At 36.2% G+C, this 12,436-nt stretch overlaps 2 protein-coding genes across 2 annotated transcripts; both read left to right on the top strand.

Moving 5' to 3' along the window:
- The first annotated feature begins 3,695 nt into the window (after window positions 1–3,695).
- Window positions 3,696–5,819, top strand: LOC106324731 (farnesyl pyrophosphate synthase 2). The gene is made up of 10 exons (XM_013762702.1): window positions 3,696–3,953; window positions 4,017–4,157; window positions 4,247–4,450; window positions 4,534–4,622; window positions 4,714–4,765; window positions 4,854–4,949; window positions 5,032–5,076; window positions 5,156–5,245; window positions 5,413–5,484; window positions 5,560–5,819. Exons 1-10 carry the CDS (start codon window positions 3,711–3,713, stop codon window positions 5,686–5,688), a joined length of 1,161 nt encoding a protein of 386 aa, XP_013618156.1. The 5' UTR covers window positions 3,696–3,710; the 3' UTR covers window positions 5,689–5,819.
- A 4,888-nt stretch (window positions 5,820–10,707) lies between these two features.
- LOC106324260 (glutathione S-transferase T3-like) lies at window positions 10,708–11,933 on the top strand. The gene is made up of 4 exons (XM_013762258.1): window positions 10,708–11,154; window positions 11,292–11,590; window positions 11,710–11,725; window positions 11,871–11,933. Exons 1-4 carry the CDS (start codon window positions 10,708–10,710, stop codon window positions 11,931–11,933), a joined length of 825 nt encoding a protein of 274 aa, XP_013617712.1.
- The last annotated feature ends 503 nt before the right edge of the window (window positions 11,934–12,436 follow it).

A 12,436-nucleotide genomic window follows, 5' to 3' on the forward strand; every position in this document is an offset into this window, starting at 1 on the left:
AGCATGTACTTTTCTTCTCCATATGAATAATAGTTGAATCAATCATATATACCCAGTATATTTTTTTTTGTCATCTGTTCATTATATTAAACACAAAAACATCATTTCTTACAAACCAGAGCCGGCAAGGAATACATTTCTTCCAGAGCCATAAGCCGGCGAGGTAACATGTACCACCCGGAGCCAAACGATGGATACAACACAAACCCATAAAAAACTAACAAAGACACGAAGAAAAAAAATGTCGAGAGGCAGTAGAGTAAAACAGAATTTCAGTAGAGGAGAGCTCCACCTTGCGTTCAAAGACGAGCTTACCGAAATAGAACTCATCAACAATTAACACAAAATTAGCGGAGCAGCGAGATAGAACTCTGGTACCAACCTTAACCCTTAATTATAATAGGATTAAAATAAGGCTGAATTAAAATAGGGCTGGGCTTATAATAAACAAAACAGGGTTGGACGCTATTATTAACTTCCCTAGGCTGGTAGCATTCACAAAATCTATCATGTAGTCATTTTCTTCAGGTAATGTGGTCATTTCACGCCGGCTGAAAAAGTAGTTAGGTGGGAGAGTTCCAGAGAAGTCATTATGTGAAACATCTATCACTCTTAAACTCTGAAAGCCAATGGACATGTGGTTATGATACAACGGCCCATAGAACTCGTTTGATCTGAGGATGAGAACATGTAGTGATGGTAGAGATCCTAACCACAATGGAAACTTGTCCTTGAGTTTGTTGCTTTCCACATTCACAAGTTGCAGAGCTTTGCAATTCATGAAGGACTTTGGAAAATCTCCCTCCAGCTGGTTGTAACTAACGTCCAGTGATCTTAACTTGGTAGCATTGGCAAATATATCCGGAAGAACTCCATTGAAATTATTATTACGCAGACTTAAGTCTATAAGAGGAACCATGTATCCTAAAACCACTGCAAAGACCACTACAAAGCCCAGACCTTATGAATCTCCAACCCGAATCAAGCAAAAAGGATCTGAACCACGAACCAGCAGAGACCTCCGCTGTCACCAACCACACGGGCTGCAACCACCTACCACCGTAAGGATCCGCACAAGACCCCGACAAAGCAAGATGTGTCCGAGTCGTTCCCTTCTACTTTACGCCGAGCCGCAGTTAAGACGGATTAAACACCAGATCTACAAAATACTAAGCAAACGAAACTTACCGGACCGACGGTGGCGCTAACAAAGCCACCACGCGCCGGCCGGCGGAGACCACCTGTCGTCTTCTTCAATCAGCAGCGGTCCGCTCGCGTGTATCTTTCTCTGCCTTGAAATTAAACTGATATACCCAGTATATTGTGTTGACATTTTTCTGCATATACAATACACATGCAGAAATTATGGTTTAGACAACATAATAATCAAAAACTTCAAAACAGATAGCATTTCATTTAAAGTGAACAAATCAATCATATATTAATAATATATTTAAAATCGTACGATAAAGCACGAAAGAAAAGTTAATATAATTTTGACCGAGCGATATATTAATACACAAATCCCATGTGTTCGGGAATGCGCTAGGCGTTAGTCGGCCGGTCGGATTGGGCCTAGCGCCTAAAGAGAAAATCGGAGATTAATCAGAAATTATGCGGGACGGAATTTTTTGATGGTTTACTATGTTATAAAACATGTTAATCCTTAATTGTGTATAATATTAATACATTTTCATGTTTAAGATTGTATAAAACACACAAATAGAATATATAAACTTAATATAGTGTAATTTTCATCAAAATTATGAATATAAATAATATTTATAAAATTTTAGATCAAATAAACAAATAAAAATATTATTTAAAATTAAAAAAAAAAATTAAAAAAAAATAATAATAGATTAGGCGGCTAGACGGTCATTTAGGCGGTCTAGGCGGAAAAAATCGGATATCCGATTTTTTAAACCGATTTGGTATAAATCGGGACGGAAGAGTGACGCGTAGCGCCTAGGCGGTCGCCTAAGCGGCTAGACGGCCGATTTTTAGAACAAGACACAAATCTAATCGTCTTTTTATAATTATATAATTGATCCAACACACCTTCGATAAAAATATATAACACGATATGATATGGTAGAACAATATATAGTTTAAACAAAAAAATAAAGTTGTGAACTATAACTATTAAATTTTTATATTTTGAAAATGTTATATACTTATTGTTAAATAAATACTCGTGCATCACACGGGTCAATTTCTAATTAAATTTACACTTTGAACAAGTTAATAAGTTTATCCACTCTGGCCCTCTATGCCTCCCCTTACCGGGGATCAAAACATTTTTTATCCAAAAATCTGATCCGTATAACGTGGAAACAAAATCTAAAACTCGCACTTGTTCGATCAAAATCTGCGGCAACCCGCCAAATTCACGAATAATATTAATTATACTAAAAATAATTATTTTAGTAATATAATAATTATTTTAAAATTATATTATTAAATTAATGTACTTTATAATTAAAATAATATAAATATTTATAATGTTTTACCTATTTTTATGATTTTTTTTAAATCTATTTTTTTTTAAAAAAATATTAAGTGTTGACAATATCCGCAACTTAAATTTTGCTGACCGCATTTGCATTCACTTCGCTTACAGATAAGTTTACCTGCAAATTAAATTTTCAAATCGCTTGATCGGCACCCACTCTGCGCCGGGTCAAACGAGGCGGGACATGCAGGTATAGAGTAAAATTCCCAGCTCGCTGAGTCCTCCAAGTGACCAAAACATGCCCCGGCTAAACATGACGTCGTGGCATCTTAAAAGCCACCAGGCCCAAGGCCCATTATTATATGGGCTTCTTTCAGCCTCTTTCTTAAATTAAATTAAAATTATAAAATTATTACTGGCTGCGTTAGCTTTTGCTTCTTGGCTGCATCTCTGAAACTTTGATTTTGTTGTTCAAGTCAGATGACGTTGTCAGAACCCGTCTTTCAGTCCGGATTATAGTGTCTGGTTTCTTGGCTGAGGATCACAACGTTGAACGCCATGATAGAAGTCAACCCCGATAAAGTACCGCTGGTGAAGATGCTATTTGGATATGAAGTACATGCCAACCTTTAGAGTTCAATAGCTAGTTTTGATATTGTAATCGTAGTCTGACTTTTGTTGTTGTGTTAGTAGATGTTTGTCGTATCATTGAGGTCGAATTGTAGGAGGTTTAAGAGATGGGATGCTCAGAGTCGTGGAGTATTCTCGTCTCATGGTTGGCTAGGAACCGGGTCATTTAGGTGCCAGTGTCTTAAGTTGAATCCAAATGCGCTTTGGTGTTGATATTGTTAATCCATGATCTCCAAGTTAATCTTGTGGTGATTAACAATTGGTACTTGAATAATAATCGGATTCAAATTAGGATCTACTTGTGTACTCTGTTTGCTTCGGTTCTTTGGTCCAAGTTAGGGTTTAAGAAACGGTTCAGTTCGGGTACTGAGTTGTTCTCGTTTCGATGTGGTGAAAAATACAGCGATGTCTCGGATCGGATTGCGTAGGATCCAAGTTAGTGTTTATGGGTGTTATTAGATCCCGTGTTCATCCCTGTGGTAAATGAAAGTTGATGTTTGAGCCCAAAAAAAAAAAAAAAAAGTGGGAGTTGGAGAACAACGACTCCGAGTGTCTTGGGGAAAGTAGATGGCACAGGTCGTAAATAAGAAGAAAGGGTAAAGGGTATTTTGGGGAAGAAAGCTAAATGAGTGTGAGTGGTTGTTGTAGGAACCTGAGAATCACAATAAAGGCTGTGCTGCATTTACATCTCAGGCCTCCTCGTGGATCCAGTCTCTATCGTCGTATCCAAAGTAGGCACCTTTCCTCCTCCTCTTCAATGGCGGATCTCAAGTCAACCTTCCTCAACGTCTACTCCACCCTCAAATCCGACCTCCTTCACGACCCTTCCTTCGAATTCACGGAAGAATCACGTCTCTGGGTCGAAAAGGTAACTCTTTTAGATGCTCAGATCCTCTCCCGATCCATATCTTGATTCTGTCTTTGTTTGTAGATGTTGGATTACAATGTACCTGGAGGGAAGCTGAATCGTGGTCTCTCAGTCGTGGACAGCTTCAAGCTTTTGAAGGAAGGTGAAGATTTGAACGAGGAAGAAGTTTTTCTCTCGTGTGCTCTCGGTTGGTGCATCGAATGGGTATGTTAAAGGTTCAACCTTTCTTGAATCTCTAGCTAGATTAGATACCCTCCTGTCTTAATCTCTTGTTGTCGTTGTGTTCTGTTCAGCTTCAAGCTTATTTCCTTGTGCTTGATGACATTATGGATAACTCTGTCACTCGACGTGGACAACCTTGCTGGTTCAGAGTTCCTCAGGTTGGTATGGTTGCCATCAACGACGGGATCTTACTTCGCAATCACATCCACAGGATCCTCAAGAAGCATTTCAGGGGAAAGCCTTACTATGTTGACCTCGTTGATCTCTTTAATGAGGTAATAATCTGTCTACACTCTTTTTACACTGAGCTGAAGCATTGTTAATTAATTTATTATCCTAGTCTATTCTCTTTTTTTAGGTAGAGATGCAAACAGCTTGCGGCCAGATGATTGATCTGATCACCACCTTCGAAGGCGAAAAGGATTTGGCCAAGTACTCATTGCCAATGTGAGTCGAACTAGTGTGTGCGTTTCAAAAATATTTGAATATGAAAGGCAGTACGTTTTCTGAGTTATTGAAATGGTTTTCCAACATGCAGTCACCGGCGTATTGTCCAATACAAAACGGCTTATTACTCATTTTATCTCCCTGTGAGTAGAAATATTCTTGTACTCATTCTATAGACTCGATTATTTTTTTAGATGTTTCTGTAACGAGCTTTGTTTGACTACTTTTAAGGTTGCTTGTGCGTTACTTATGGCGGGCGAGAACTTGGAAAACCATATTGATGTGAAGAATGTTCTTGTTGACATGGGGATCTACTTCCAAGTGCAGGTAGTTTTGCTTCTATGTATTCATGAGAGCTATTTGTTAGGCTAATGTCAGGAACTTGATATTAGATGATTTTTTTTTGCAGGATGATTATCTGGATTGCTTTGCTGATCCCGAGACACTTGGCAAGGTTTGCTTTTTTTCAGACTTGTTTGACTGTATTAATGTGCTCACTTGATGCAAGCATGTTACAACGTTTGATAATGCAGATAGGAACGGATATAGAAGACTTTAAATGCTCCTGGTTGGTGGTAAAGGCATTGGAACGCTGCAGCAAAGAACAAACTGAGATATTATATGTAAGAACCTTATTGTTTTTTTTTTTTTTTCAAAAGGGTTTGTATTTTGGGACTGCAGCAAAGAACAAACTGAGATATTATATGTAAGAACCTTATTGTTTTTTTTTTTTTTTGCAAAAGGTTTTGTATTTTGGAACGTGAAAGAGGTTTTGTTCTGTTAATTGTAGGCGAACTACGGTAAACCCGACCCATCAAACGTTGCTAAGGTGAAGGAGCTTTACAAAGAGCTTGACCTTGAGGTTTGAATTGGAACCTTCCACAACTAAAATATGTTTGTGCTATTCTAATTTTGATGATGTTTATGAACATGATAGGGAGTGTTCAAGGAGTATGAGAGCAAAAGCTACGAGAAGCTGACTGGAGTGATTGAGGCTCACAAAAGTAAAGCTATCCAAGCAGTGCTCAAATCCTTCTTGGCTAAGATCTACAAGAGGCAGAAGTAGTCAGTCTTAAGCCATCCCAGATTATGTCTTTGATTCTTCTTTGGTGATTTGTGTAATTCTGTTAAGTGCTCTTCATTTTCTTAAACTTAAGTTATCATTTCCACTTTTTATCTATTCAAAAAATTTCGTCCCTTTAAAAAAATATATATCAGACCTTCAGTTAAAATGCAGGGATAGAAATTACAAAGATATGGCTTTGATAGTTGGTTATATTAAAACAACAGTATAAATATATATTTTTGTCATCATTGATGATTATCAATTGATATCATATAAGTAATAGATTGTTAGAGATTATTCTCTGCAAATAGGCGTTTCTAAAGAGTGTGTTCTTCAGTTTGGAGAAGTTGATTTCATCTGAGATAGTAACTTTGGTGAATCGATTCTGTGTGTTCTCTATGATAATCAATCATATACAGTTGAGTGCTTATCACCAGTATATTGTAGACAAAGAGAAATCTATTTGCAATCTAGAGTTTCTGTTGAGACTGTCTGTAATCTACATTGCCATATAGTTTGGATATGTATTGAATATTGAGATCATATTATTGATTAGCTTACTGTCAAAATATTTTGTCCAAACTAGACCAAGTCCCTCTGTCGCTTACTCGCTTAGATATTTGATAATGCTAGCCATCTACTTTTGGTGCAGTACAAACGACATGCAGTGACGGATCCAACCAGGGTATTATATCACGCACGGATACAAATATTTTATAAAATATTTATTCTGTTTAATAAAATTAAAATATTTTTTTAGTATCATAAAATGAGATGTGATTTTGTTGTTATGTCATCCACTCTCTCTTTCTTTCACCAGATACTTGCAAATGGAAAGAGTATAACCCACAAAATGTAGAGTAAATGTTAGTTACTTAATAACATCAAATTAGCATTATATTCTTAATTTTCATTCAAAATTTGATTACTTAGAGCATCATTAGTGATACAGTATTTAGATGAGTCTCTAGTCATTAAAACAATGAATACATTACCAATAGTGCGAGAAAAAAAAAAGTGGGAAGAGAGAAGGAAAGACGTTATATGCTAGGCAGAGGAGGAGGCAGAAATGATTTTCAAGAGGGTCAATAATATTACCATAATTAAATGATCAAACGGAAATGTTTATTGACTAGGTGCATAGAGAGTTTTTAGACTTAGATCATGAGGGTCATAATATCAAATTATCTATTAAATGTGACTTATATAAGCATAAAAATTAAATTTGTCAAAAGTCACATGGGTCAATTGATCCCCCTCGTGTCAAGCTGGCTCCGCCATTGCTGCTTGGAGGTTTCCTCTGGCATTTTAGAAACTAAGACCGCCTCCATCAGAGGTTCTAATGAAAGGGTTCTTGAGAAAAAGCCAAAAAAAATAAATCCAAAATGCAATTAAACATTAGAACCGGTGTCAAACATGGAGCTTTAAGAATCAGTAAACACCCCTTACGTGACCATCACCTATTGGCTATTCTTAAGACTAAAGGAAAAAAAAATTCATCTCTCTTTCGATCTTCTTCCTTCTCTCTTTCGTCGGTTCTTCTTTCCATCTTCTTCCTTTTCTCTTTGCATGTTTTTTTCTACCAAACCGATCAATCACTGCTACCTCCTCCTCCAAATCCGTCAATGAAATCACCGTGGAGGTTTATGAACTTTGCAAATCCACTTTCACTGGGAAATCTCCTTCTCCTGCTTCCACGCCTGTCCAAAAACTTTGCTCTCTGTTGGGTATTTTATTTTTCTCCCTTTCTCTTTGTTTGATTTCGGTGTTAGGGTTTCCAATTTCGTCTCGGTTTTGATCGAATCACTAGAAGCGATTTATGAATTTTGATGGTTCATTGTGGTGAATTGATGGTTAAAGGTGGGAACTTTGTGGATGTTATGTGTATTACAAGCAGAGATGTGATTTGGGTTTTTGGTAACTATGCAGATTCACTGAGTCCTGGAGATGTTGGGCTTGAAGGGGAAGCTCAAGACGACGAAGATCGAGGCTATGGAGTTTTTGGGGTTAGCCCTGTCACCAGAGTAGGAAGATGGGTTCAGCCGATCACATTCTTGGACATTCATGAATGTGACACTTTTACAGTAAGTGTCTATAAGAAATTGAAATTGAGATGAGATGATAAATTAGGATTGTGACTGATGCTTATGGAACTTAATGTTTTTGCTTTTGGTTTCTTTTTGTTATGTATGTCGAGTGTCTATGGCGCAGTGAGCAGAGTACATGACGAGTTGTTACTTGGTTGGTCTATGGTCACTATGGTGCTTATTGTATCTGATCGTGTTTCTTCTTTATTGACGGCACCAAGGACCACGACGACTGTTGGTTTATACCACACGGCCTATCAGAGAACACGACTGAGTAACGTCTAAACCCTATCATTAAATTTGTCCCCTAATGATCGCATTTACGTTGTTTACATCACTAGTCCGCATTCAATAGCTCTACAGCTCTTCCATGGTAACCGTAAATACCATCTTAGGATTCTATGATTCTCATCAAACCATTCCCTGCTTTCTCTTTGAACCCATGATATCTTCAATGGTCACCTCTAGCCTTCTCCTCTAGCCTTCTCCTCTCAGATTTGAAAGCCAGATATTTGAAGTTGAGGTGAGTCTGCTCTGTTTTGCACTTTGCAGGTTGGAGATAAGGTGCAGAAGGGTCAAGTTGTTTGCATTATCGAAGCTATGAAACTGATGAACGAGATTGAGGTCTGATATTTCTTTATAACAGTGCAGTAGCTTACAATCAAAATTTGCGGATTGTGATGGCATTGTCAATATATTTGGGATAATATATGTTTACGTATTGCATTTAAGTAAAAAAAACAATTGAGAGTTTACATATTGCATTTAAGTAAAAAAAAATTTAAGAACCTCACCATTGGACTTTCAGAAAACTAATTATGTTAACAAGGGTTCTTAACATCACAAAGTACACAATTAACAATTAAACTAATGGTTTGGACATGCTCTAAGAGCATCAGCATTGACCTGTTTCTAAAACTTTGTCTCTTCCCATTATTATATTATTATTTGTAAATAATTTATCAAATAATTAAATTTGAAATTGTAAAACAAAATTGTGTGAATGAAAGACTCGCAAGTGGCGTGGTAGTTTCTCAAGATGGTGTCAGAGTCTCCTCGTAACAGTATCTCCAAAAAGACTCTTTATTTTAGAGTTTGCAAAACTCTATATTTGAAATTTCAAGTTGTTCTTATTCAAAAATAAAACTTCAAATTTAATTTCAAAATTATTTATAATTTACACTATGCTCCTTATATTTATCATAATTAATATAAATTCATAAAAATTTTATAAATAACTAGCACATATATTAAATTATTATATGAATATTAATTAATAAAAATTTACACTAAAATATAAAACTATAAATAGAAATACATAATTTAATATTAAACTACAAGAAAAATACCACATTATTACATAAAATTATTTCCGTCATGCTCCATATACGGTTAGACAAAATTTGTCTGGATAATTTTTTAGAAGTTTCTGAGCAAATTTACTAGACTGTTAGTGTTGTTGTAATATTTAAATTTGTGTAATAATTATGTCTTCATGTATCTTTTTAAAAAAATTATTAAGTTTCTTTTGTAATATTCTTGTTGTCTAATTCTAGTTTTAAAATATTATAAATGTTTTTAAAATTTTTATTTAATTTATGTGTAAATTTTAAATTTGTAAAAATTTGAAATATTTAAGATATAAAACAATTAAAAGATTAAAACGATAAATGAGAAAATACTTAAGAATCATAAAGGTGATGTATAATTAATTATAAATACCAAAATGCAAATAAAAAGATGAAACTTCAAATTTAAAGTTTTGAAAAGTGAAACTTCATATTTGAAGTTTCACTTCTTAAAACTCTAAATTTGAAGTTTTAAAGCTTTTTTTTGTAGAGCAAAAAACTCTATATTTGAAGTTTTAAATTTTTTTTGGAGATGCTTTAAAGGGACATTTCTATTGTTTTTACCTTTCTCTCTCTTACTGTGTAATATTTTATTCATTTTTTTAGGTAGAGACTCATGTTAAACTGTTGCTGATGCTCTAATAGATCTCAATTTTATATTGATATAATATTACATGAGTTACTAAGGGCATCTTTATCGGGGTCTCTAACCTCTGTCTCTTATGTTAATTACCAATTAAATAAAAAAATAGAAAGGAGCAAAACACGTCGCTTAAACAAGCCACGGTATGGACGTCGCTTAGAGACAGGTGTCGAAAGAAGACATGGCGAAGGAGAGATGGTGTTTCGGCCTTCTCGGGTTCTCTCTTGCGTGATGTTTTGCCTCAACGAAATCGTGTGATGGTTAGATGAAATACATTTTTATATGTTCTGTCTTTGTGTGTTTACGATCAAATAAATTTTGATATGTTCGGTCTTTGTGATCCAGGGATCAAGAGACTTGAGGAAGGATCATCGGAGAGAGGAGTATGCAGAAATACATGTTAGAGTTTTTCTCTTCTGCAATGGAATGGTTTTGCTTCTGCCTGAACTGATTGTCTGGCTTTAGTTAATTGTTTGTTGTCTGGATGTAGTTACTTTAGGGTAATTAATTGTTGTCTCACCGTAATAAATAGAAGTGATTGTCTGGCTCTAGTTAGTTGGAATTGAAATGCATTGTTTGTTGTTTGTTGTTAGATATAGGTCAAGTCATTACGGATGCGTTTATTACTTTGCCAATATAATTAAGTTAGATAGTCTTTTTGGTTGGATGTGTTGAATTCGCTTGAACGTTCTCTTCATTTTCTTTCTTGATTAATTTATAAGCTCTGGCTTTCTCTTCTATCTCGAACAACTGAATGCGCTTGAACATTCCTTCTCCTCTTTCTCCTCCTTCTCTGATTTCTCCTCTTTCTACTCTTTCTCCACCTTCTCTTCTTTCTACTCCTTCTACTCTTTCTCCACCTTCTCCACCTTCTCCTCCTTCTCCTTTTTCTCTTCCTTCTCCTCTTTCTCCTCTTTCTCCACTCTCTTTGCCTTCGAAAATGGATTTCAATCCATTCCAAGACTCTGCAAAATTTGTTGAACTACTAAATAGTCAACAAAAGGTAGTCTTTGGCAGTCAAGGCAGTGCTTCTCGATCATCATCGCAAGTTCCTTTCTTCAGTCAAGGTACCGAAGAAGGTCGCGATCTTCCAGCAGAGCGTAAGGAGCGAAGAGCGTGGACTCCAACAGATGATATAGTGCTTATTAGCTCGTGGTTGAACACGAGCAAGGATCCAGTTGTTGGGAATGAGCAGAAGTCAGTCGCTTTCTGGACAAGAGTTGCAACATACTTCTCAGCTTCTCCTAAGATTTCTGGCAGTGAAAAAAGAGAGGGTCCTCAATGCAAGCAACGCTGGCACAAGTTGAATGAAGCAGTTTGCAAGTTTTGTGGGGCGTATGAAGCAGCAACAAGAGAGAAAAACAGTGGTATGAACGAGAATGACGTTGTAAAATTAGCTCAAGAAATCTTTTTTAACAACTATAAAAAGAAGTTCACTCTAGAACACGCGTGGAAGGAGCTCCGCCATGACCAGAAGTGGTGTGAGGTCGCTGCAGCTAAAAATGAAAGCACCTCCAAAAGAAGGAAGTTCGAGGATGGAAGTCATTAGCCAGCTCTCAAGTCCCTGAAAACCCTGCTGCTGTTGATGTGGATGGAACATCTCGTCCCCCGGGTGTTAAGGCTTCAAAAGCTCGTGGGAAGAACCCACAGGCTGAGGAGAAACGGCTGTCTGACTTCCAGAGTTTGTGGAGCATCAAGCAGAATGACTTGGCAATGAAGGAAAGACTCTCCAAGCTGAGGATACTTGAGAATCTTCTTGCAAAAGACCCACCACTAGCTGATTATGAAGAAGTGATTATGAAGGAGCTGATAAATGAGTTGATGTAACTCACGGTCATGATCTTGTTGTATCATATTATGTCTTGGTCTTGTTTCTTGTTGTTTGATCTTGCTGTTTGTTGTATTAGGAGTACTAGTTGTCATTTGCTGTTTGTTGTATTAGGAGTATTAGTTGTCATGTAACTCACGGTCACTCGGTTATGTCTCTGCTTCTTATGTTTAATTAAAATGACGAAATCTTTTCTTATGTTATTGTTTTTATTTGCCTCTCAACTTCATCACCATATTTTGATAAAACCATATGTTGTACGCATTGTTTTACAGGTCAAGGTCAAGAAGATCGAACTTGAACTTGTGAAGGAGTACTTCTTTATCTCTGCGTTTTAACTTCATATGCAGGTACTTCTTTGTCTCCACTTGTTAACTTGTCACATGTATTTGTCTATGTTTCTTATGGTTGTCACATGTTTATGCCTTGTAGTGGGAGCATTTGTCGTTGGTTCTCACGGACATAAAGACATTCGTCTTGTTTGTTATGTTGATCACATGTTTTTGTACTCTTCTGTGCACTGACAGACTTGTACAAAACTGAAAAGCTTGTGTCTATATGACTTTGTATTATGATATATCACGGACTTCCATCATTTTATACAAATTGTACTCGTTATTTTCTCTTATATATCTTCTCTCTCGACTTCTCTCTTCAGAACAACCCCAAACTCATCTCTCTCCACTTCTCTCAATATTTTCTCTTTATAACTCAACACTGAACTCATATTCTCTCAACTTCTCTCAAACTCATATTCTCTCTCGACTTTTCTCAATCAAACTTATAAAATTCTTTAATAACCATATATGGCTTCTTCTTCTCAAAACAATTTAGATGAAGC

This window comes from Brassica oleracea, chromosome C2 (assembly GCF_000695525.1).
Source record: "Brassica oleracea var. oleracea cultivar TO1000 chromosome C2, BOL, whole genome shotgun sequence".
Classification (NCBI taxonomy): Eukaryota; Viridiplantae; Streptophyta; class Magnoliopsida; order Brassicales; family Brassicaceae; genus Brassica; species Brassica oleracea.